Here is a 26,800-nt window from a genome sequence, read left to right as displayed (position 1 = left end):
TTTCAAACCCTCAGGATATCATTTACAATCATTAGTCACCTCGAATCAGCGAATTCTCTAGCTCGCGACGCCTGTGCCCCTCAAATCGGCCTCTTCGCGCGTCGAATATGACCAAAACCGGAACGAATACGTCACAACATGCTAAGGGAACAAAACCCAAGCGAAAACAATTGAAAAATATCAAAAATCCCGAAGTTAGCAAAACCCGAGCCCCGGGCCCACTTCTCGAAACTCAGAAATTTTTACATCAACGAGTTCCTTATCCTTTCACGAGTTCATACATATCAAAAACTCTCAATTCCGACCTCAAATAGCCCTTCAAATCCCAATTTAAAAGTTCAAAACACAAGCCCTAGCTCTTCAATTTAGGCTTAGTTTCCATGAATTTCTAGGTTAATTTCACAAAATAATCACGTTTTTGGTTCATAAAACTTACCTCCAATCAATCCTCTTCGAATCCCTCTTCAATTTCTCCCAAAGAGCTCTCAAAATACTCAATAATGGAGGAAAAATGACTTAAGCTTGCAGAATAAAATGTTTAAAAACCCTTCTGCCCAGCTGCTGATTCCTTCTATACGATTGCGGCCCCAGGCTGGCGATCGCGAAGCACAAAGTTCCGGCCTCACAAAATAACCCTTCGCGAACGCGGTCCCACTCCCGCGAACGCGTAGAACACTGCACTGGACCCCTCAATTTCTAATACGCGAACGCGAACGCTTCTCCGCGAACGCGAAGAATCAATAAATCACATTCCGCGATCGCGGACTCACTAATGCGAACGCGAAGAGGAATCACCTCACCTGCCAAAAACCTTCTATGCGATCGCGGCCCCAGGCTCGCGATCGCGAAGACCAAAATACCCCTGCAACATCTGCTGCAATTTCTACTATCTTTTTCAATTCCAAACTTCCCGTTAGCCATCCGAAATCACCCCGAGGCCCCCAGGACCTCAACCAAAAGCACCAACACATCCTAAAACATCATCCAAACTTGTTCCAATCACCAAAACACCTCATAAAATACCAAATCCATCAAATTACATCGAATTCAAGCCTAAGTTATTCTAAAACTTCCGAAACACGCATTTGATAAAAAATCCAACCAAATCACCTCCGAATGACCTGAAATTTTACACACACATCCCAAATCACCTAACGAAGCTACAACAACTATCGACATTCCATTCCGACCCTCGGATCAAAATCTCACCTATCAACCGGAAATCGCCAAAATACTAACTTCGCCAATTCAAGCCTAATTCCACACCGGACCTCCAAAACAACTTCCGATCACGCTCCTAAGACATAAATCCCCCCACGAAGCTAACTAAATCATTAAAATCCCGATCCGAGCTCATATACAAATAAGTCAACCATTGGTCAAACCTTTCAAATTCAAAGCTTTCAACTGAGACTGATCCTTCAAATTCATCCCGATTTTTCCTGAAAACCAAAACCAACGATCTACATCAGTCATAATACATTACATGGGGCAAGTCATGCCCGGGAACTGGCGATCAAAGTTCAAAAGCTCAAAACGACCGGTCAGATCGTTACATATTATGTGTGATTTTACTACATATTGATATTTTATTTATTGGATTAACGAATATGGCTTGATTGATAAATCTGTGAGCTTTGATTTTATAAATCTTATTAAAAATATTTCATTAGGAGTGGTTAAGAACGCTGACGCGAGATTTGCTCATAGTAAAGTTACTGACAAATTTAATAACGCTTCCAATATGTTAACCATTTTTTTTATTTAATAAAAAAGAGGATGTTGCAAGTGCATAAGGGTTATGAGCAGTTGGTATCACCAGAATCAAGGGAGGCAGATACACAATAATGAAGCTAAGAGGATAAGAACTCTAAATGAAGAATGGGGAAGAAGACATAGAGATTCGATGTTAAGAGTGCAAAACGTAGATAAATGGTTTCATATACCTATTTGTAAGAGTTCAAGCACCAGGATCGAGAAATCAAACTTTCATTACCAACGCAGGTATCGAAGTGGGAGAGGTATGGGAAACGACGCAAGGCATCGAAAAAATGCGTAATAATGACGCATGATGTCATGACGTCACTCTGAATCGATGTGACCTTAGGTTGCGGCTCACGAAAGGCCATGTTACCACCTCGTCTGAAATGCCACTACTCGACCTGCTCGCCTAAACTTCCCAACCATGACAACAGGGTCCGTTCATCGAGGCCATCCGGGGTCGGCCTCAATAAGCGGAGGGACTTATTGTATAGGCCAGAATCTGCGCGAAGGTAATTTAGCGTAAAGTGGCATTAAGGAAAAAGATGCGATCGAGGTCGACTAGGAAGCAGTGAGATTCGTGTCCGGACTATCAACAACAGTCGAGGTCGAGCACCAAGAACAGAACAATAACGGCTAGTTTTGTAATAGGATAGTAAAGAGAATATTCTATATTCTCTTCACTTGTACTATTAGGAGTTGTTAGAGATATGACTCATATAAATAGAAAAAGAGACAATAGTGTAGGGCATGTAACATTGACTTGATAAGAACACTTTTCAGAAGAAGATTCTTTCTCTAGCAATGATACAAACTTTACCTTTTACAATATTCTTGCACACATTATCCCATATCTTTCCATCAGATCTGAGAATAGTTCGAACATTCGAGGATTTGTCTTTCATTCATCATTGTCAGAAGGAACAATCATCTATCCCATTCATTATTGGGTGAATCGTTCCCCTTATTTACATTTATGCCATTTATTGCTATTTATTGCTTGATATCCCTCCATTATTGCTGACATCTTTTAGAATATTAAATGTGCATGGCTTTTAGTTTCCCATCGAGTTTATCTTACGCTATCCATAGAATTTTTCTCATAGGAGATCGGAGCATTTTTCCTTGGAGATGGAAAATTCGCCCATCAGGTTTTATCAATTTGCAAATCCTTCCTCAGTTAGTTAAAGAATGAAATTGACTGATATTATGACAATACTAGGTAGCATAGATATCATTATGGGAGAAGTTAGGGTATTAGCAAAAGCGTTACGTATGTCTGGTGGAGATCATATTCACTCTGGTACCATAGTAGGTAAACTTCAAGGTGCAAGAGACATAACTTTGGGCTTTGTTGATTTACTGCGTGATGATTTTGTTGAACAAGATCGAAGTCGCGATATTTATTTCACTCAAGATTGGGTATGAACGAACTCCAGAAGCATCATACCGTCTGTAATGGCTCGTCCCTAGTGCCTTTAAATGAACTGAAAGACCTCTCTTCAACTCCCTCTGAGGTTTGAACTGCTAACCAACTCTTTCGACTGCGAGTCATCAAAAGAATGAATGACCACTAGAGGAGGAAGACGATAGAAATTGGTTCCCTACGACGTCTCTGTCTTCGAGCTTTCTGAAAACCACCCTAGCCTTCCACGCAAGCTGTAGTACCCTAGGGAATCTTTCCAAACCTTAGTCAGAGCAATTGTCCATACGCGAAATCAGAATTATTGATATGGGCCTTTTCCACAGAAAAGGGGAATCTTGTGTTCCAATAGAAACAGAAGTGATGTGGATTATTCAAGAATCGAAGTTGATTTTCTTTATAAAAAGAAGATATCAATGAACTTCGAGCTAGCTTTAGAGGCGAAATCGAATGATTACGAGATAAACAATGAGACAAAGTAGAGCACTTAGACAATTCACTTTGAGTATAGGGAAGTCTGCTGGTAGGAATTCCTCAGGGCGTATGCTAGTATAGTTCCCTAGCCACGATTCTGCTATTTGCTGGAATAATCTAGGAAAAATATAGGATGAATCTCCCCGATGGTTAGAAATAGAATGAGTAAATACGATTTTCAATACTTTGCTTATGTACAACTACAAAGTACCAAGCATTCTAATTGGATTAGATTAATACTGTCAAGTTCTAAATCTAGAGATATTATTATTAACTAAGTTTAACCCCTCATTACATAAAATTAAATAGTTTAACCGAAAGTTTATATCTTTTGGTCAATCACATTTGAAACTCAAAAGGTTTCTTTTGAGACTTACTACAATATTAATGTCATGAACAATTTTATTCATCCAGGTAGTAATAAATTAGTTTTTTTGGAGCTCCTAATTAATTTTTGTACTGCAAGATCTTTTGTCACACCATCCATATGGTGAATATCTCATTTACGGAGAAAAATATATCACAATAATTGTCATGGTCCAAATCATCATAAGCAAAATCATTTCTTGCTTTAATTTTGCCTTTAATAATCTTTTATAAGGCACAATAAAATATTTTTGGTGACATATTCATGTAACTTCACAGAAATGTTCATTATCTTTCTTTTTCTCAAACCTCCCGTAGAATAGAAGGTTTGAGAAAATAAGCATAAACAAATTATGCATTATATCTATTAATATTAACTCTAAAAAAATATATTATATGGCTTATGTAGATAATGAAGACATGTTTTTGGCTTATGCAATGTCTTTGTCTTTTTGCAATTGAATTAGCCTACTAGTCTTATTAGATCATTACTTGAACTTGTTAAAATAGGTCAGTTGGACTTCGAACGCCTATTCTAATATATTAAATCAGATATTGAAGAAAATGATCTATAGCTTGGAAGTGTAAACCACCACACCGAATGCATATAATGTTCTTAGCATAATCATAAAACTAAAAATTTGTGGAGTAGTAAACAAAAAGAATTTATAGAAACTCTTACCATTTTATGTGAAAATAGATAAACAAATAGTTACCTGACGACCAAAAGGGTTTGAGTAGGCCAAGTCGTGAAAGTTAAGAAACACCTACCACAACTTGACAAAGAATGAGACATTCGTGCTGATAATGTATTAAAAAACTTAGCTCAAAGTAATAATATAAAACAAGAAAATAGATAAGAATGTAGGGAGAAAGAGAGGTTCTTATTTCTTCCATGTATTCAAGTGTGTACAATGTGATGCCCAAAACCTCTATTTATAGGATGACATTAAGGTAATACAAAGGGATGTCATGAATATGGTATTAACTATTGAGATCACGGAGGAAGATCATGAAGGAGGTTATGGAGTCATGGAGTTACAACCATAATGACGAAGAATAGTGGGGAGGTTACTTACATAATAAAAAAGAGTAATTGAAGTTATATTTGTGTAGTGGATATCCATACAAATAATATATTTCATAACAGTTTGTTTATTTTTATGCTATTCTGATTGTTGGTTTCGGCTAAGCATCATCTTTGTTTTTTGCGTTATGGACTGCAGGATATTAATTATTCGAGGTTGACAAAATAATTAGAGATCATATAGAGATAATCATGTCCACTTTCAGAAATATCCTTATAATATTTTACTTAATCAGAAATATCCTTTAAAATTTTCAAAGTTAACCAAAAAACAACCCTCTTTTGGATTTTCTATCACTTCTAACGGAATCCTTATTACTCACGTGTTCTTCCTTTATCTTTTTCTCTTCCAAAAGCAGTCTTCAATTCCAGCCCAAAAGGAAATTCTTCAAATCCTAGGAGCTCCTTCGTTCTTAAGAAGAATGTTGTTTCTCGATTTTTTCCGATCTCTTACTCCTTGAAATAAAGGACCGTTGTAGATTCATAAAATTTATTGGGTCTAATTCTTATAAAATTTGGGTTACATTCAATTGGGTTAAATAATATAATTTGAACAATATAAATTAAATTAGTCTACTATATTATTTTCAAGCCCATGTCCATTTCATCTTAAGTCCCAGACTTATGTTATGTGTCAAGTGACATGACATGTCCAGTCAAATTCAAGGCCAACAAGATTATGCCATGTGTTAAAATAATGTGGCAATTCCAGTCAAAATATTAGCCAATCAAAGGCCGCCAAGTATCCAAAATGGCATGTCTTGGCCAATTATATGCAACATCATCACATAACTTATGTGATAAGTTTGATGACTAACACGAGCCAATCAGAATCAACCAAGAAAGTTCATATGTAGCTGGATCGTCCATCCTCTACGACTATAAATAGAGCTGTTACATAACTTTCTGGGGACATTCAGAATTGGGGAAGAATATTTCGCAATTGGTGAAGGCATCTGGATGTAGAGAAATCAATCATCAAGTGCATAGTTTTTCAACAAAGGAGTGGTCAACAGAGTTCTTCCCAGAGATCAACCCAAAACAAAGAAGTGCTGCTCGACGTTCTTGGCGATTAAATACATCACAAGGAGTTCTGCATCGTCATTCGAGAAAGACGCTTCTCAAGCCCTCGAATCATGGAGAATTACCGAGAGGAGAATTTAGGGACACATAGAATTGTCCTCGAATATTTATCAATAAAATCTCTTTTTCTTTTTGTTGCAATTTATATTTGGTACTACGAAAATTTATTGCGAACAAAATCGTGTCTAAACTTTATCTCATTACAACACGCCCAATTCACACTTCTTGCCGGAGCTCCGGCGAATAATGCTGCATACCTAGTTCGATTTATTTAGTGTAAAGCACATACATTGAGCAAATTTATGTGCTTTGCATTGAAATTTCGATAAGCTGAAATCTAGACCGAGATTTATGTACAATTTCGGTCTAGATTTCAGTTTTGCCCAAGAGAAATACATGCTCCATTTGTTTAAATTTATGTATCCATGATGAAGCTTCTATGTACGAGAGCCAGAAATCCACGGTAGTAAGAACTTGTCTTCTGTCTCGTAATACGCTAAGAGCTTGTCCCTTAATATTTGAACGTTAACTGGTAAAGTTCCTTGTACCTATACAATACAATAAAATAAAAAAAGTAAGATCTACACTGTTTGCGCAATATATTATAGGTAACAAAGATATGTCGAATTGCACAATTTGATATGCCTATATTTCTAGACAAACTTACGGGAGAAATTATCTAGTTCCATGGTATCATTGAACCACAAAACTCTTAGGATATGCCTCATTAATTTCCTTCGAGATAATTTAACATATGGTCACTCAAATTTTTTTTTTTTTATTACACCAAGTAGTTTTGTAAGAAGAGTTAAGTAAAGGGACAACCCCCATTTTAAATTAATTGTGTTCAATACACGTCTCGCATGATAGGGTCAACAGAACAACGAAAGGATATCAATTTTTTTTTTTGAGTAAATAATAGGTGTTTATAAGCTAAACTCAAAAGAGAATTGGTATATTTACTCAAAAAAAATAAAATTGATATCCTTTCGTTGTTCTGTTGACCCTATCATGCGAGACGTGTATTGAACACAATTAATTTAAAATGGGGTTGTCCCTTTACTTAACTCTTTACTTAAATTAATTTAAAAGCTAAAGGATTTTTTACACAAACAGTTGGATTCATTGTTTACTTTTCCCAGTAGGTATGCGTAAATAATACACTAATTTTATATTTATATATATATATATATATATATATAGACTGTTCTAGCTTAAAGGATCGAGCGTGTGACTATTTAGGTTAATTTTCTAAGTTAAACTCAAGCCAAACGGATAGATGGAGAGAAGAAAGAGAGTGAAGCTTATATTAATACCTGAAAATGCAAATTGTAGAAAACTCTATCTTGCAGAGTCTGAAAACAAGATGCATTAAGTAGGAGAAGTTCTTCCTCCTCTAATTCTGATATAGCTTCGGCAAACGAACTCTTATTGGTCTTCAAAATAGATATTTGAATCATGATTTCTCTATCTCCCACTTTATTTGCTGAGACAACTGATAAAGAATTCTGAATTCCTCCTCTTATTGTTTGCTTATTAAAATCAGCTGAATATTCTTTCTTAGGGATTGATCTTAATGTGAGATCTTCTTTCTTCTGTGTCAGTCTTTCCACTTCTTTCTTTAACTCTGGTATGTACTTTAGCACTCTTGCTACTGTAGCCGGAAGGCTTACTTTTTTCTGTCAAAATGAAATGAGTTAATTTGCATCATCATGTATATACCTATTAAGAGTATGATAAACCCACAATACATCAAGGATATTTAATAGGATGCAAAGTGAAAATGTACCAATTGAAATGTTCACTATCTTCAATCTTGTTGGGCTCGACCAGCCCAAAAATACTATTAGTTATGATATGATATTGTCTGTTTTGGGCCAAACCTGTATATGTTTTCCAAAAGACCTCACACCATTAAAAGATCTCTACATCTTATATGTAGGCTCCTAATCTTTTACCAATGTGGGACTTTGTTTGCATATCCAACAATCTCCCATTCGAACTAAGTTTCATGTGACCCACTCGAACTAAGTTCCACGTGACTCACTACCACAATCCACAGGTCAATTTTCGAGATTCACCGTGTGCCACCTACATCTTTAAAGTATCATGAAAACCGAAGCCTGCAACTAGCTTCTTCTTATCTGTGTGCGTCTTTGAGCTCATGAAGGAAAAGTAAACCGAGTCCAACGCCATCACTCTATCATTGCTATACTCGTCCCGCTGAACTTGGACTCTGATACTAGTTGTTGGGCTCAACCACTCCAAAAAATTCTTAACATGGTATGATATTGTCTACTTTGTCCCAAATTCACATTATTTTTTCTAAAAAACCTCACACCATGAATAGATCCATACGCCTTATATGTATGCTTCATATATTTTCATCTACTAATGCAGAACTTTATTCGCACACCCAACACTTTCTCCCTCGAACTAAGTTCCACGTGGCCCACTATCACGGTCCTTGGGTCCCCCCCTCGGACCAGCTCTATGTGGCCTATTACTACGATCCACGGGTCAATTTTCGAGATTTAGTGTGCTACCGACATCATCAGAGTATTTATCACAACAGAAGCGCGCAACTAGCTTCTTCTTGCGCGCACATATCCAAGCTTGTAGGATAAGCAAACCGCGCCCCGCACCATCGCTCTGCCATCGCCATACTCGTCCCAGTAAATCTGGGCTCTGATAGCAGTTGTTCGGCTCAACCAGCCGAATGACACTCTTAACATTGTGTGATATTGTCCGCTTTGGCCAAACCCATATGTTTTTCCCCAAAATCTCTCACACCATTAAGAGATCCCTACAGCTTATTTGTAGGCTCCCAATCTTTTCAGCTACCAATGTAAGACTTTATTCGCGCACCTAATAAATTTATTAAATACAAAAAAAAAATAGATATTCCAATTATTAATCACCAAGAAATATGGTGGGATGAATGAGATCTCTTCACTTTTATTTAAAGGTTTCAAATTCGAGTTCTAAGAATGAAAAAACTCCGGGTGGTGAACACTTTTTCTTTTTATGGTTCTTACGAGGCGCAGATCTAGATTAATCACCTCAGTAGGTTATGAATACCAAATGATTATATATAAATATAAAAAAATTGAGAAAATACTGCTCTTTTGTTTCAGGATCACGTTATTAATGTACTACGAGGGCGTTTGGATTGATTTTTAAGCTTTTAAGCTCTTTTTAGCTTTTTTCAGCATTTGACAAAGTTAAAAAATGCTTAAAATAAGTTTAATACTTCTTAAAAGCAATAAGCCCGGTAATCCCAGCTTATTACGTTTTGCCTTAAAAGTTATTTCTGCTGAAAACCACTTTTTTTAAGCCAATCCAAACGGGCTCTACTTCCGAAGATAATGCCAATCTCGTAAATCTATATCACTTTCTGGAATTACCGAAGTTCACAAATTATTGTATTCAAATTTCTCTTTTGTTACTACCTCAACAAAATGAGGAAAAAAAGAAGAAGAAAGAATCAGAGAAATATATAAAAACAAAAAAAAAGAAAGAATCATACCGTTTGATCAGTAGCTGGAAGCAAAGAACGAAGAGAAGAATACAAGCTATTAGTATTTTTTCTCCGGTCACGCTCATTCGCATTGTGATTAAGCTTCTTCACTATTCGATAATCACCATTATTAAACTCATTAAAATTCTTGGATTCACTGTGTACAATGCTTGGACGAGATGATGAATGATAACGAGGAATATTGGTACCTGAATCTGGATTTTCTATGGTGTTCAGTTCCTGGCTTGTGGGATCTGCCAAGGACAAGCCTAAATTAGAAAACAAAGGAGAAGAAACGGCGAACATTATGCTACTATTTTTTAATACTTTCGGGAGTGTTTTGTGACAATCATAGAACTATGTATTTATACTTGGCGTCTAGGATTAAGCCTATATATGTCACATACAGACGCGGAACCAAGATTTCAGCGTAATGAGTTCTAAATTTCAGAATGATTTAAGTATTGAGTTCTAAATTTTATCTTTTTATATATATTAATATTTTTTTTTAACAAAAATACAATGTTCTAGTAAAAGTTTCTGATTAGATCGAACAGAACTTTTTCACTGTCAATGTATTTTAATTATATACTAACATGTACTTATAGCAGATTATTACTCTCTTTCTTAGAACAGTACGTGTAGCTATTATTTAAGTGGTTTGATATTTTAAATTTATTTATAATGTCAGTGCATAAAAATTAAAATCCTTGTATGAAGACCTTGAACAGGACACATACCTTAGCATTATACCACATAGGGATGTTCATTAAAACCCGAAAAACCAAACCAAACCAAATCGACCAAAAAAACTGATACATTTTGGTTTGGTTTGGTTTTGGTTTTGAATTTTAAAAACCGATCAAATTTGGTTTGGTTTTGGTTTTAATCAGAAAAAACCGAACCAAACCGACTATAGGAGTAGCTATTTCAAATTTATTATTACACCTATATATATGTATATTGTTATACAAAGTTTCAAAAAAATTATGGTAAATGTTAATAGTTTGTACTTTTAATATGGTTCTTTACCTTTACATTATATTTTGATTGGTAGTTTTCGTTTGTTTAGTGTAAGAATCCGTTTTGTATTAAAAATAACATATTTTTAATTGAGTCCTTAAATTATTCACCACTATTTGATTCAATTATCATCAATATATCTTGGTAAATAATAGATTTCTCAAAGGGCAATTGATTTGATAGTGTTACATTGAAAATCTGATCGCCGGAATATGTGTTTGGTATTGTATGTCTTATATTTAAGAAAAAACCGACAAATAACCGAAAAATCCGAAAAACCGACATAAACCGAATCGAGAAAAACCGACTTAATTGGTTTGGTTTTGGTTCTAATATTTGAATATTTTAAAACAATTTTCTTAATCATGTGAACTGAAAAAGACTTTTCTTGTTCTTTTTTTTTTCTCGTACAACTTTTCTTGTTCTTTAAGGAGGGAAGGGAGAAGGGAAAATAATTTATTCTTCAACAATGAAATAAATGTTTCTTTTTTGGTCGAACAATGGAATCAATGTTGGATATACGGATATCCAGATAGAGTCAACGTCTTATACACCGATTTAAGTTAATACTAAAATGTTCTTCACTAATATAAATTTGCAATAGATTAAATTATTTAAATGATACCTTACTATTATTTGTTTTATTAATAATTTACTTTATTACCTAACATATTAACTATTGGTGCAATGCCACGTACGGAGGAGCACTAGGAGAATATCCCCACCAAAAAGGCTTGAGGAAGGGCGGATCTAACGCGTACATACTAAAATTTATTAAACATTTATAAGTATTTTACTGTGAAATTAAATTTTTTTGTTATATAAATTAATGTAAAATTGATATCGAAACTCATAGTCTTTAAATTATGGTTCCACCTCGGGCAATATTTATGTAATTTGTTTTATGTAATTTCATTATTTTATCTTTGCTATTGAATATTTTAATATAATGCTATGACTTATCTCATATAATTATGTTAGTTTCTTAGAAAACACATTATATAGTTGTATTTCACTTGGAATTAAGAGAGCACAAGTTACATATTTTATGCTATGAAGACTTTACCGGAAAAAATCCAAAAACCCGAAAAAATCCGAAAACCCGAGAAAAATTGACATTGGAAACCCCGACTTTGTTGGTTTGGTTTGTTTTATAAATTCAAAAATTTGACACCATTGGTTTGGTTTAATAATGGAAAAATCCGAGCCAACCCGACCTATGTACACCCCTAATTATAACTGTGTAATTTTTTCAACCAAATTTGTAATAAACTTTTTTTTTTTTTTTTTGGCTAGAGCTCTCTAATTTGTATCCAATTAAAAAAGTTTTAGCCAAAATAATAGAGTTCTAATTGTAAATTTTCTTTTTATTTCCTATTAGATGCAACAACTATTTATTCCAAATTTATACCTTTTTTTGGGAAAAATCTATGAATTTTTTTCTAGAGCTCCATTATTTTTAATCAAAAAATTTATTTTAGCCAATAAAGGATTTTCAACTGTTTATTTCTTTTTGTTTCTTCTTTAGATGCAATTAGTTAATTATAAGTGTATATTTCTTCTTTTTTCGGACCAAATTTTTAAAAATAATTGAGTAAAAATCCATTATGTTTTGGAGTTTCAAATATGTCTTATAAAAATTCTGCCACAAAAAGTATTTAAAAGATATATCGAATAAACGATGTTAAGTTCAGAAGGTCAGGACGTATTGTGCGTTGTAGAAGTTTAAAAAAGGAAAAATTTCATATTAAAACAATTGGGCTGCCTCCTTTTCAGCTTTATAGCCCATATTTCAATTTACAATTGAGTAGCCCAAAAATTATAGGCCCATATCTAAAAAAGGAGTGTTAATTCCGTTTTTTTGGGAGTAAAAAGCGGGATTTTCTGCATTTTCTCAGATTCTTTCCAATCTTCTTCCCCAAATACTTCAAAAACGAGATCTTTCCATGAATGCAGCTCCAAAAACCCTAGAATTTCTTCTTCATCTCGAATTAACAACAAATCAAACACGAAAAGTAAAATTTGTTTGCTGCAAATCAGCGCAATTTTAGTTTTTGCTTCAATTTTGATTTCCATTTTTTGTTCGATGGAGATTTTCCAGTTTACGTTCTTCATAGTGGTGAATGGGAAGAAAACAAGTTTATCAATTTCGTCAGCGATTGTGTAATAATCGAGTCGACATTCACCTACAACAATTTAGTTGCAGCTATTTCGGAACAGATTAGGATCGATAGTGAGTTAAACACAATAGAGATTAACTTTCTCCCAAATGTTGGTTTGCCATCGATCCTGATTTACAACGATACAGGTGTGAAGGTGTATATCGAATTAAAGAAGAAAAACTTGAATTTCACTGAATATCCTTTGTTTGTGACAGTGAAAGAGATATATGAAAATCGTTTGGTTCCTACAAGTTCTAGTTGTGTAGTTGCTACAAGTTCCAGCTGTTTGGTTGGTACAAGTTCAGATTCTAGAGATGTATCAAGAATTGATAGCACTGAGATTATTGATATCAAATTTATTGAAAACATAAAATTTAGTGAAAATACGGGTATAATAGATGATATTTTGAACGAATTTGTTGAGGAAGATCAAGTTTATAAGGATAAAGAGACAGTTGTCAGTGTGATGAAGAACTTGGCTGTACGTGAAAGGTTCCAATTCAAGGTGAAGAGATCAAGCGCAACAAGGTATGTAAATAATTGTATATTCTGTTATATATATGTATAAATATGTATAAAGTAGTATATATTTGTATCTAGGTATTAAAATTAGTATATATGTAGTTATATTTTTGTATACAAGAGTATTCAGAAGTTGAATGATCTTTAATCCTAGGTATCACCTTATGTGTATGGATGAAAATTGTGCTTGGAGTTTCAAATCTTCTGCCGTTTTCAAGGCAAACATATTCAAAGTGAGAAGTTACAATAATAATCACACATGCGGCTATGGTGAAAGATACTTAACACAACGTCAAGCTACTTCGGGTGTAATTGCTAGTATAGTCAAGGACAAGTATGTTAATCAAAAAAAGTTTACACTGCAAATGATATAATAGAGGACATATAAAAGCAACACGGAATTGAGGTGAGCTACATGAAAGCATGGAGAGCTAAAGAGATAGCAATGACAATGATAAGAGGGAGCCCTAGTGATTCATATAAGGAGTTGCCGAAGTATTTTTATATGTTAGAGCAATCAAATCTAGGAACGGTTACAAAGTTGCACAAATCAGAAGATGGATGCTTTCTTTATGCATATGTTTCGCTATATGCATCTATCAAGGGCTGGGAGCATTGCAGACCGATAATGGTTGTTGATGGAAGTTTCCTTAAAGCAGCATATAAGGGTACCATATTGACTGCTTGCACACAGGATGGAGCTGGTGAGTTGACTGCATCTACCTTGTTTCTGCAGTTTGTATAATGTTGTAGTTTCATGTATAAAAGTGTATAGGATTTCACAGCTACTGTTTTTATAAAATTTGCAGTTGGTATAAAATTGTATAATTGTGTATAACTGTGTATAATATTTGTATAATTGTCTGAATCCTAATATCTATTTTGTATAAATAGGAAAAATCCTTCCACTTGCATATGCAATTGTAGATTCAGAGAATAACAAATCTTGGGAGTGGTTCTTTGTCAGAATAAAGGGTACTTTTGGAGTTAGGGAAGGGACGTGTATAGTTTCAAATAGAAATGAAAGCATCTTCAATGCCACAAAAGCTGTGTACCCAGAAGTACCACATTGTATTTGCATGTTTCACTTGTGGCAGAATGTCAAGAAACATCACAAACAATTGAAGGATATCTTCTTTGCTTTGGCTAGAGCTTACACGATAGAGAAGTTTGAGTACCATATGACAGAGATGTGCAAAATTGATCCGAGAGTGCAACCTTACTTGTTCGAAATTGGATACGAAAGGTGGTCTAGGGCATATTCCAAAGTGAAAAGGTCGATGGTAACGACTTCCAATATTGCTTAGAGTCAATTAATGCAGCAAACAAGGATGCTAGAGAGTTACCAGTAATGCGATTGCTGGAGTGCATGACAAATTTGCTACAACAGTGGAACAACAAAAATAGAAAAAGTGCAATGGAGACATCTACAGAGCTTGGCGAAAAGTACGACAAACTCCTTCGGGAAAATCTGATTGCATCGGAGCAAATGACGGTAAATTGAATCAAATATAATGATTCTTGGCACTGCTGACATGCATTTTACTGCTTGTATAAGGATGTATATCTCTGTATAATAATGTATAATGTTCTTTCACTTTTTTTTTTTTTAAAAAAAAACTTTTGCAGGTGAGGCCTGCTACGGAGAAGTTATATACTGTGTTTGAAGGGGTAAGGCGAAACATAGTGTGCCTTGAAGAGGGAACATGCAGTTGTGGAAAATTTCAAATGGATGAACTTCCATGTCCGCATGCTTGGGCGGTTTTGAAGAACCAGCAGCTGAAACCTGGCCAGTATTGCTCTTTTTACTTCAAGAAGGATAAACTCCTTAGAACTTATGAATTTCCAGTGAATCCGATGCCAGATGAGAGTCTATGGGTAATCCCAACAGAGGTGATGGAAGATGTGGTCCTACCACCTAAAGGGAGAAGGAATGCAGGAAGGCCAAGAAAGGAAAGACTCAAACCTGCTTCAGAAAAAGAGTCTAAGAGGGCATTTTCATGTTCTGTGTGTGGACAAGGTGGTCACAATAGAAAAACATGTAGGAATCGACCAAAATAGCTAGTTGAAAACATAACACTTCCTATTACATTTGTTGTCATGTTGAGTAGTTAAGTTTCACAAAGAATAGAGTTACAAATGTTTAGTAGTTAAGTCTCACAAGTAATTGAATTACAAATGTCAATAATGATTTACAACTTACGCTATATATTGCAATTGTTTTAAAATATGTTTCATTATACATGTTTTGATTATCCAATAATAATGTGTTGTTGTTTTTAATGGTGCTAAATATATTGATACATTGTACAAATACAAGACAAAACTGCTGGTATTATATGTATACAGATGTATAAATGAGAGTATAAGTTTGTATAAATATGTATAAACCTTGCTACAACAACAAAACTGCAACCATAATGAAAATACATACTTTGTTAAAGGACAAAAGCAACTGATATATTCATTAAAATGTAATTCATTCACAGCCACAATGTGTAATGACTACCGCAAATTACACAAAAATAAAAACATCTATAAAATCCTTTAATGCTATCTCACAAGTAGCAGAAAAGTACTTAGACAAAACTAGGCAACAACTCCTGATACATAGAAAAACTACAGTAAAATGGAAAAAACAGAACTACTTTCTCGGTCGCCCCCTCTTCCTCTTCTTGAAAAGTCTCCCTGTGATTTCATCACCACTAATTACACTGGACTGTTGTTTTTTCCTTCCATAATCCCACAACAGAGATCCCCATCTGTGCGAAGTGTTTCAATGTCAAAATTATCTTTTTGAATTTCCTTACCAAGGATGAAATACTCATCAAAGACAACAACAAAAGCACCACAATCACTGTAATTAAAAAGAAAAAAATCAGATTCAAATAGGTATACTAATAGTAAAATAGTAAAACAATTGAGATTAACCTACCATTTGATCTGTTGGGGAACATTATTAACCAGATTAATCTGCAAAGCATCAGAATGGGATTTATCGGTATATGCACCATTGTTCCAATCAATGCCCTTCTTCTCGACATAAAAATCAGAACTCTTCAAGAAGTAAGGTATTAGAATTGCATAAGGTAATGCAGCATCCAAAACAAGTCTATCATTAATAGCTCCACGATTAGAATCATAGATGTGGATGCACCTATCTATGAAGGTAAACACCCCCAAAACCCAATGGCCCAATTTTGCTCTTCCGCGCTTCACATAGATAGGGAATAAGACGTGGTCAACAGTGTGCCACGGGACATTTGCATCACAATAATATCCTCTAATGTACTCTTCTATCTCATGCCCTTCAGGAATCACTGAAGGATCTTGATTCACTTTGAAAACTTTATACAGGGAGTTGATTTTGTTACCAAAGGCAAAGTCGGTTGTAGTAAACCGCATGGCAACACTCGGCCCATATTTTCCCCTCTTCCTCAAATAATAAAAGAGGACATCCAAGTGCTGAAACAAGAAATAAAACAGAACAACCATCACTACCAGATATTTTAAATATAGAAATTTATACACTATTATACAGAGGTATACATATTTATACAAGGTTATACAATCTTATACTGTGATTATACAAAGCTATGTATACACTATGGGGGTCTCAAATAATAAAGATATGCAACAAATAAAAAAAGGCATTAGAACATAAATTTATTAAATACCGTGTCAATGAAAGGTCGACCACAATATGCAAGTGAGTGGAACCAATCCTTCGTGGTCACATTACACGAGCCAAAAGTAAAAGCTTCCGCAAGCTTATTTACTTCATCGGGATATATATTTTTGGCACTTCAAATCACAAAAAATAAAAAGTAATCAGAACTACATTCATTGACAAGTATAAAATCAGAACATGAAAGATTAAAGAAAGTGAAGATACCTTCGCCTCGTATCCATCCCATTATCAACAAACGCGCAAAACTCTTTAGCCAATGGCGACAATGGATCAAAATCATCAATTTCGATCGTGAAAGGATGCTTGATATCAAAAATGAGCTTGGGCGCCGATCCTGATGCCCCCGAATCAAAAACTGGCAAATATGGAGATTTGGCATATTTTCCTGGTATTTTCTGTCGAACTGACTTTTCAGGAGAAATGTAATCATCTTCTACGTCTATGATGGATTGTTTGTGAAGCACAATTTGGGACATCTGTAGCGCAGCTAAATCTTCATCGCCAATGTCATCCCAAAATGTGTCACCCTTGACATCACCTGCTGCCCCTTAGACAGAGAAAACAAATAATAAAAAACTTTAAAATGAAGAAAAGAAAAATCAGACAAAAAAAAGAAGATAAAATGCAGAACAAATACCATGATCAACACCATCAGTAACTCCCTCGTCAGCTAGCACGTCATCTTGATTCACTTGATTGACAAAGTCAGGAACAACATCATATTGATAGCCATCATATTCGCCAAGACCAGATGTATTGTCATCAGACACGCGCTGATGAATATAATAACAAACAATAGAAAGATAAGGCATAACTGTTGAGTGATGATTCAGAGAAGGCATAACTATTGAGTGATTTGGTTTTATCAGTAAACAATTACTTTAGAATCAGTAAAATCCTCCCTTGTTTGCTTGGTTTCCTTCATATTCAGAAAACTAAACACTTTTTCAAAGGAAGAAACTACATAATTGTTGAGTGTCGTTACTGTATCAGTCAACTACAACCACAACAAAAAAAAGCAAATCAACAACCATGTTTATAACCAAAAAACCATGTATATACAAAAAGTACTGATAAACTACAGAAAAGCTAAAGGTCCAGTACCTTTCCAACAACACTCCTCAACTTCTCAACTTCAGCATTCAACAGATCAATGCGCACCAAAGGATCATAACTCGGGTTAGGCTGTCGATCCATATTCTGAGGAAAAGGTCGTTTAGACTGCTGCTCCGTATTCTGAGGATAAGGTCGTTTAGACTGTTGCTCCATATTCTGAGGACAAGGTGGAGATGCAGCGACAGAATCATCAGTGTGAAAGGCAGGCACATCCCCTGATGCAACATTATCGGTATTAACTTCAAAAAGCGTCTCGATGTTCAGAGTTGACATCTCTTCACGAGTAGGGGAAATGTTCCTATAGTTCAACTACAAGAAAAAAAACTGGATTACAATGGTAGAAAAAGGAAATTGTAACATATTCATAAATATACATACAGAAAAACTGAAATCATATATGAAGAAGTATTATGGTACAAAATGTTTACCTTGTCGATACTACACATGATCACCCTGCCAGTCAAATCGGCATATGTTGGAGTTTCAGTCACTTTCCAATTAAGAATGCGTGGCACATTTGTTCCAACGCGAACAGCTAGATGCTTGTCAACAATAGAGCAACACTCAAAAAACCATACTTGTAATGCAAGTGGCAAACCTCCAAGCCTATACATTGTCAAATAGTCACACTGTCTGTCCCTCATTGTCCTTAAAATATCTTCAAATGACTTTTTTCCCCAAGCATACGTCTGATATTGACCACTTTCAATGATATCAAAATCATCTTATGATACCATGATTATTGGCATCTGAGAATATGAAATGATGGACAAACATCATCAAGGCCATCTTGAACGCATCTTCGTCCGACTTCCAGTCCTTTTTCTTGAAGCGATCAAGAAGCTGCCCCCTAGTTATAGCCTTTTTTCCATCTCCTGGAAAATACTCTTTTAGCAACCTATTAACATCTGGTTTGTCATAGAAAGTGGCGTCGTCGTCTACACACTTCAAACCAGTGATAACAGCAAACTCTCCAATGCCAAAACGCAACAAACAACCATTAATTTGCACCCACAACTCCCTTTCACGTCCTGGGACGACTTCCCTTAATAATATACAATGAATAAGTTGATTTTGAATTTTAAATTGAGGGACGTCCAAGAAGTACCCAAAACAACTAGCACGGAACATCTGAAGATGTGTGTCAGTCAAATATTGCTTCAAAATGCTCACAATCTCAGTCTCGGTGTGGGAGCTAATCCTGTTGTGGAAATAATCAACTGGTTGTATATAGAAGTCCCCAACCTTGCATAAGAAAAAATAACAAGAAATAGATCAGGAACAAAAACTATACTAAAACATTTTATAAAAATATATAAATAAGTATAGCAGAACTTGTATAAAGATGTATAAACAACTGTATAACTTTGTATAAAATTGTATAAGCATGTATAAATTACTAGCAACAGAGGGAATACCTTCAACTGAGCTTTTCTCTCATTCAATTTGGAGCGAATAGCAAACCTTTGTTCTTTCGATAAGGAATCAAGGCCACTATCACCATCATCCTTGATCTTTCTCCTTTTCGGTTTAACATTGCGGCCTACATCATCTTCGTTAACCAAATCAACTTTCAGCTTTTCTTTTAATTTTTGAGGTCTCCCACATTTCTTACTCCGTATTCTAACAATGTTAACCGGAGTAGGAGTATTACTTGTTTTCGACCGAGTCACTCGAGTGCTCCCTTGTTGCAACTTTTTTGGAGGAGGAGGAGACTCAAAATCATCATCATCGGATCCCGGACATGCGTTTTCGCTTCAGAAGAAGGTGGTGAGGGCAAGTCACTCGATGATTTAACTGGAGTGGGAGTATTTCTCGTTTGAGAACGAGTCATCCGACTGCTCTCTTGTTGCGAATTTTTAGGAGGAGCAGGAGACTCAAAATCATCACAATGTGGCACCTGGACATTTACATTAGATTCAGAATCAGGGCTAGAGGGCAACTCCCTCAATCTTTTCGCATAATCAAACTTAACGCCTTTTCCAGTAATCTTCATTTTGCTTTTAGAAGCAGCTACTTTTGAGCGCATTTTCTACAATAAACCAAACAACCGAAGCTTTAACAAAATTGAAGACAATTGAAGGAAAACACAAAAACTAAACTGTAACAAAACTCAAAGGTTAACCAAAACTAAAGGCCATGAACACAAAGCAGAGGCCAATTTTTCCAAATTGTAACAAAAATCAAAAAATAAAAAATTCTACCCTAAAAGTCGAAATAACAGAGCATGCAAACTAAAACATCAAGTTTAATCCTAGAACGAAGATAGATGGAACACAAAATCAAACGAGAAATACAGCAACATTGTAAGAAACTAGGCATAATCAGAAAAAGCAAAAAAATTAAAAATAAAACAAAATTCAAAACCAAAACTGTGGTAAAAGTATAGAATGAAACGGAAATTACCTGAAATTAAGATTAAAAGCTCGAAAAATTAGTTGAACCCAACAATGGAGGTCGGTTATCGTCTGAGAAAAGCCTGAGAAAGAGAGTCTGAGAAAAACGTGAGGAAGAGAGAGAAAGAGAAACAAAGAAATTGAAATTTAAAATATTAAAACAGTTATTTTGAGTTGTGGGCTACCGGGTGTAAAGTAAATTTCATAAAATATACAACATGGGCTAATCCAGGTGAAGGCTTAAAATATGGGCTATTTTCGTATGAGCTGTCTGGCCCAAGTGATATATGGTATAATTTTGTCTTTAAAAATCAACAAAAATAATAAACCCCCCAAAAATAGCGTACTGATTTTGTGTTTTGAGCACCTTCACTGCGTGTGGTTTGCAGCATGGGTACGTTCCTTGATTATGTTTTCCACGCGTTGGCACGTTCCCTTATTATTATTAATATTTTTGGCACGTTCCCTAATTTGAATATTCAGAATCTCTTCTAGTGCTCTAAATGGGACACTCAAAAGTTTGGACTACTTTAAATAAATAACATTCCTAGATAATAGGCGTCATTAATTTAATTGGTTGCATAATGTCTTTTCTATTTTCAAATTACTTACAACCACGAATTTTACAAATTATTTATGCTAATCTTATTCGCTTCAATATGTAGCAAAAAAGGTTTAAAATAAATTGCCTTTGTACTATTTGAAATTGTTTAATTTATCCACTATTACACTTTTGTTTCATTAATATACTTGACGCTAGCAAATTATTTCATATTTGCCTTTATTATTAATTGAGCTCAAACGTGAATGAGTGAACCTCACGAGTCCTAATTCTTCAAAAAGGAAAGCTCTAAACTTACCCCTCAACTTTTGGAACTCTGTTAGGATCAAGAAAAATAAATAAATTTCCCTAATGATGAAACAATATTAGATCAAAAGTTAATCACAAAATTATTCAATTTCAAACATGAGAAAATTTAATACTTTTTGTTTAGCATGAAATCACTCTAATAGTTATAAGTCGGTCCCTTAAATCAGTTTCGACTAGGAATTTTTACCTTCCTATACCACATATGAAACCTTATTACCCTCAATGTTTAAGGTTTGAGTTAATTACATTTCAGCATACCAAATTACCATTTATATACCATAATTAATTTAGAGGCATAATTAATTGGCAGTTTTTTACTCCTTAATTAAAGGTGTCCATATATCCCACGTTTCTCTCTCCCCTTAATTCCCAAGATCTGACCAACGCCATTTTCCCCCTCCCATTTCTTTCTCTTCTCCTTTCCTTCTTCTTCTCAAAAAATACAGAAATGAGACCCATTTTTTATAATCAGATTTTTAGCCAAAGAGATTCAATATGAAACCCATTGTTTTTCAACATAGACAATTCTCAATTGTACATTTGTGGGGTAGCCATATGAATCTTCTGTAACCTCCTCCGGCGAGCTTCAAAAGGCCGTAACCATCAAGATGTAGAATAATCAAAATCAAAACACTAGCTAGATCTGAAAAAGAAGATGAAGTCAGCAAAATTAATATCTCAGTCCTAAACTCTTGATTCACCTTCTATTTGGTTCTCCTCGAGTTTAAAGCTTCTCATCGACAATTTCTTCATTTTCTCTTCTTTTTAATCCTAGTCGATCTCGTGCAATTTTTTGCTAGTAGCGTGGTGCAAATTTGTAGTTTATGTTGTAGTTTATGTAGAAATTTTGTAGATGAAGAGCAAATTTTGTTGTCAACATTTTTTTTCACATAAGATTGTAGTTTAATTGTAGTATAAATGTAGTAATTTTGTAGATACCCTTAAAAATAATACAACTTTATACAATACTTAAACTGATTTGTAGTTTATTTGTAGTTTTTTTTTATAGAAATTTTGTAGATGAAGAGAAAATTTTGTAGTCAACATTTTTTTTCAACATAGATTATAGTTTAATTGTAGTATAAATGTAATAATTTTATAGATACCCTTAAAAACAATACAACTTTATACAATACTTAAACTGATTTGTAGTTTATTTGTAGAAATTTTGTAGATAAAGAGAAAATTTTGTAGTCAACATCTTTTTTCAACATAGATTGTAGTGTAATTGTAGTATAAATGTAGTAATTTTGTAGATACCCTTTAAAACAATACTGCTTTATACATACGTAAACTGATTTGTAGTTTATTTATAGATTTTTTGTAGATTAGGAGAAAATTTTGTAGTCAACATTTTTTTGTGTTTGGAAGCAGATGTTTAAGTTAGATAGTTTCATTTAACCAATATATTTTTCTATTCTTCCAGCTTCAAATCTACTCACTGTTGCAACGACCCTGTTGTTTTCTGTTAACCTAGAAGTGGCCTGTTGCATATATCTCGTTTTATTCATTACTATTTCGAGCTTCTTGTTTGTGGCGCTAGTAGCATCTGTATCTTCTTTGCACATTCTTGAGTCATTCTTCAAATGAGAATGGTATTGGAGAAACAGAAATACGTGAAAAATGATGAAAGAGAAGCCTGCAGAAAAGGGAGGAAACAAATCTGATGTGAATATGAAAAAATATTTAGTCCCAAATTTTTAGGCGCCTAATTTGGAAGGAATAAGCTATTCAAATATTTATCCCATATTTGTAGGCACCTAATTTGGAAGGAATCAGCTCTTAATATTGAGTATTTAATGAATGGTATAAATTTTGTAGGAAAAATATAAACATGGCGGGTAATAATGGAAATATGCATATTTTTAGTAGTAAGGTTTCATATATGGTATAGATAGGAAAAAAATTCCTTTCGACTATATAGTATTTTATGACCCGTGTTGTGTATGGGCCCAACATGACCGAAGGATTCGAGATGATAATAGATTCAATTTCCTTTGTTTGAGGATAAAGCAGAAGCATTGTTATGGGGAGAAATTCAAAAATAGCCAGATTTACAAGTGGTCGTTCAAAAATAGTCCAGTTTCAAAAGTAATCGAAATTTAGTTACTTTTCATGTAAAGATAAATCTGAGCGAAAACACTGTTCAAAACCCGGAAAATACGCCAGTATATTATGCTGGAGTTCTAGCATAAGTATACTTGAACTCCAGCATATTATACTGGAGTTCCAGGATAAGTATGCTGGTGTGCTGGAGTTCCAACATAAGTACACTAGAATTCCAGCATAATATACTGGAGTTCCAGCAAAGTATAACGGTCCAGTATAATATGCTGGAAGTTCATACACAAGTGCTCGAATCTCCAGTACATTATGCTGGAACTTTCCGTGTGTTGGAGTTTCAACATAATATGCTGGAAGTTCATACACAGGTGCACCGAACTCCAGTATATTATGCTGGACCGGTCTCTGTTGCAGCAAAATAGTGGCTATTTTTTATTGACTTGGTAAACACTGCCTATTTTTGAATGACCAGTCGGAAACTGACTAGACCATGCTATTTTTACATTGTTTTGGGCTCTGCAATTTTGTGGAAGGAAGAGACAAAGGCTACTACTAATGACTTGGAGAAAATATTCAGCTCAATAAATTAGAGCTTATGTCTAGCATAATCAATATTAAAGGGAAAAATTTCAACAATAGATGCGATATTCTTCTCTTTCCAAAGTTCAGAATTCTTTCTGCCAAGTCTCATGTGTCTAAACTCAAAGACATCAATGCACAAATAATATAAGATTGTTAGGACCGAAAAAACCAGCTGTCATGCGGAAGCTAATAAAGCAAACCTTGAACGACGATAAATCCAACAATAAAAGAGAAATCTACCAAAAGAGACACAAACATTTAACGTGGTTCGGTCAACTGACCTACGTCCACGACGGAGATGAGCAATCCACTATAGTAAAAAGAGAGTACAAAATATCTAGAGAACAACCTCACGAAGAGGCAAACACAAGTGACACACTAACACTTGTCTCGTAAAGTTCTCCCCTAAACACGACTCTCAACCCCATATGGCTACATTGTGGAAGCTACTGAATGAGAAGAAAGGATCCTCAATTTATAGAAGTCAAAACCTTTTCCGACAAGAAAAGGGACTAGCCAAATCTGGAAGAATTATATTTTCCTTCTAGGAAAAAAAAATACAATTATGGTAATTATGTTGTCCTTTCCATCAAGAAATAGGAGAACCAATTATGGTAAGAAAATCTGGACAAACACCTAATAATTCCCCCCTTTGGCCTGAATTTTCTGACAAAATAAACTTGATCCACCTTCTTGACATAGCCTTCAACAGGTCGCATCTCCAAATCTCCACTACAAAGTTTGTCTCAACGTGTGTAGCACACCAGTCAAATTTCTCAGACAAGAATCACGATTATCATCAAATATGTTGCGGCTAGAACTGAACCCGCCAAGATGAACCTGTCTTGAACCTCGCTCTGATACCACTTGTTAGGACCGAAAAAACCAGGTGTCATGCGGAAGTGTAACGACCCGACCGGTCGTTTTGAGCATTTGCACTTCGCTCGCCAGTTCTCGGGCATGACTCACCCCGTATGATGTATAATGACTCATGTAAATCGTCGGTTTTGATTTTAAGGTTAATCGGAACAGATATGGAAGAATGATTCTCAGCTTGAAGCTTTAAATTTGAAAGGTTTGACCAAGTTTTGACTTTTTAATATATGATCTCGGATTTGGATTTTTATGATTTGATTAGCTCCGTTAGGTGATTTTGAACTTAGGAGCGTGTTCGGAATGTATTTTGAAGGTCCGTGGTAGATTTAGGCTTGAATTGGCGAAATTGGAAATTTGGCATTTTCCGGCCGGCAATGGAAATCTTGATATCGGGGTCGGAATGGAATTCCGTAAATTGGAATAGGTCCGTTGTGTCTTTTGGGACGTGTGTGCAAAATTTCAGGTCATTCGGTCGAGGTTTGATAGTCTTTTTGATCAAAAGCGGAATTCGGAAGTTTTGGAAACCTTAGGCTTGAATCCGAGGGTGTTTTGATGATTTGATGTTGTTTTAAGTGTTTCGAGGGTTGGTACAAGTGTGAATAGTGTTATGTGACTTGTTGGCGTGTTTGGTCGAGGTCCCGAGGGCCTCAAGTGAGTTTGGATTGTTGACGGATTGATTTTTGGCACTTAGAGAATGCTGGTGTGCTGCTGTTCTGTGATTTCCACAGATGCAGACAGGTGGCCGCAGGTGCGGTCACCGCAGGAGCGAATGGTCATTGCAGGTGCGAAGTTTGGGCTGGTTGAGGTTCATTGCAGATGCGGAAGGGTTACCGCACCTACGAGCCCGCAGGTGCAGCTAATTGGGCGCAGGTGCGGAAAAGGAGAAATTAATGAGAAATCGCAGGTGCGCACCTGGGACCGCAGGTGCGGGTCCGCAGGTGCGAGGTTAGAGGCCGCAGGTGCGGTATCGCAGGGCAGATCATATAAATAATGGCCTTCGCGAAATTTGAGTTGTTCTTCACCATTTTTATCCGAGATTGGAGCTTGTGGGCGATTTTGAAGAGGGAATCAAGGGGGTCTTCGTTGAGGTGAATTTCTTGGACCTAAAACTCGATTCTATGTTGATTCTTACTTGTTTAAACATGAAATTAGTGGGATTTGAAGCCTAAAATTTGGGGTTTAGGGCTTGAAAGTTGGAGACTTTGATTTGGGATTTGAGAGGTCGTTTGTGGTCGGATTTTGGTGCATTTGATATGAATAGACTCGTGGGAGGATAAGGATTCTAGTGATGTGATTTTCATCGGAATCCGAAACGTGGGCCCGGGGGTCGGGTTTGACCAATTTCGGGATTTTTTATGTAATTTAATTATTTTTGCATGGGCTTTGTTCCCTTAGCGTATATTGATGTTATGAATCTGATTTTGGATAGATTCGAGGCGAGTTGAGGCCGAGTCGAGAGGCAAGGGCGCTGCGGAGTAGGATTTTCGTCCGGTTTGAGGTAAGTAATGATTGTAAATGTTGTCCTGAGGGTATGAAACCCCGGATTTCACATCGTTTCACTACTTTAAGGTGACGCACACGCTACATGACGAGCGTGGGGGCGTGCACCGTTGGTGACTATGACTTGGTTCGTCCCGTACGACTATTAAGTCGCGTATTTGATTGAAAACTATTTGATACTATTGTGTTTTGGGAAGTATTATTATGTTTTGAGCTGAACAACATATTTGGGCCTCGTACCAACTGTTTGGACCCTCAGGGGCTTTTTACTACTATTCCTCAC

General features: G+C 35.4%; 2 protein-coding genes across 2 annotated transcripts; one reads left to right on the top strand and one right to left on the bottom strand.

Annotated features, from left to right (window-relative positions):
• Nucleotides 1-6,352: 6,352 nt before the first annotated feature.
• Nucleotides 6,353-10,122, bottom strand: LOC109236810 (transcription factor bHLH100-like). Its single transcript, XM_019403039.1, has 3 exons — nucleotides 9,724-10,122; nucleotides 7,511-7,873; nucleotides 6,353-6,742 (listed from the first exon to the last, which is right to left on the bottom strand). Exons 1-3 carry the CDS (start codon nucleotides 10,018-10,020, stop codon nucleotides 6,632-6,634), a joined length of 771 nt encoding a protein of 256 aa, XP_019258584.1. The 5' UTR covers nucleotides 10,021-10,122; the 3' UTR covers nucleotides 6,353-6,631.
• A 4,650-nt stretch (nucleotides 10,123-14,772) lies between these two features.
• Nucleotides 14,773-15,482, top strand: LOC109236809. Its single transcript, XM_019403038.1, has 2 exons — nucleotides 14,773-14,916; nucleotides 15,051-15,482. Exons 1-2 carry the CDS (start codon nucleotides 14,773-14,775, stop codon nucleotides 15,480-15,482), a joined length of 576 nt encoding a protein of 191 aa, XP_019258583.1.
• Nucleotides 15,483-26,800: the final 11,318 nt, after the last annotated feature.

This window comes from Nicotiana attenuata, unplaced genomic scaffold (assembly GCF_001879085.1).
Source record: "Nicotiana attenuata strain UT unplaced genomic scaffold, NIATTr2, whole genome shotgun sequence".
NCBI classification, from domain to species: domain Eukaryota; kingdom Viridiplantae; phylum Streptophyta; class Magnoliopsida; order Solanales; family Solanaceae; genus Nicotiana; species Nicotiana attenuata.
This window is presented reverse-complemented; position numbering and strand designations above follow the sequence as displayed.

Bases quoted from the DNA above. Each gene is read 5' to 3' on its own strand.
- LOC109236810 (XM_019403039.1), bottom strand. From the start codon at position 10,020: ATGTTCGCCGTTTCTTCTCCTTTGTTTTCTAATTTAGGCTTGTCCTTG. The intron at 7,874-9,723 runs GTATGATTCTTT...TCATTTTGACAG, and splicing joins TTCCAGCTACTGATCAAACG to AAAAAAGTAAGCCTTCCGGC. The intron at 6,743-7,510 runs GTATTAATATAA...TGTATTGTATAG, and splicing joins TCTACAATTTGCATTTTCAG to GTACAAGGAACTTTACCAGT.
- LOC109236809 (XM_019403038.1), top strand. From the start codon at position 14,773: ATGCGATTGCTGGAGTGCATGACAAATTTGCTACAACAGTGGAACAAC. The intron at 14,917-15,050 runs GTAAATTGAATC...AAACTTTTGCAG, and splicing joins TTGCATCGGAGCAAATGACG to GTGAGGCCTGCTACGGAGAA.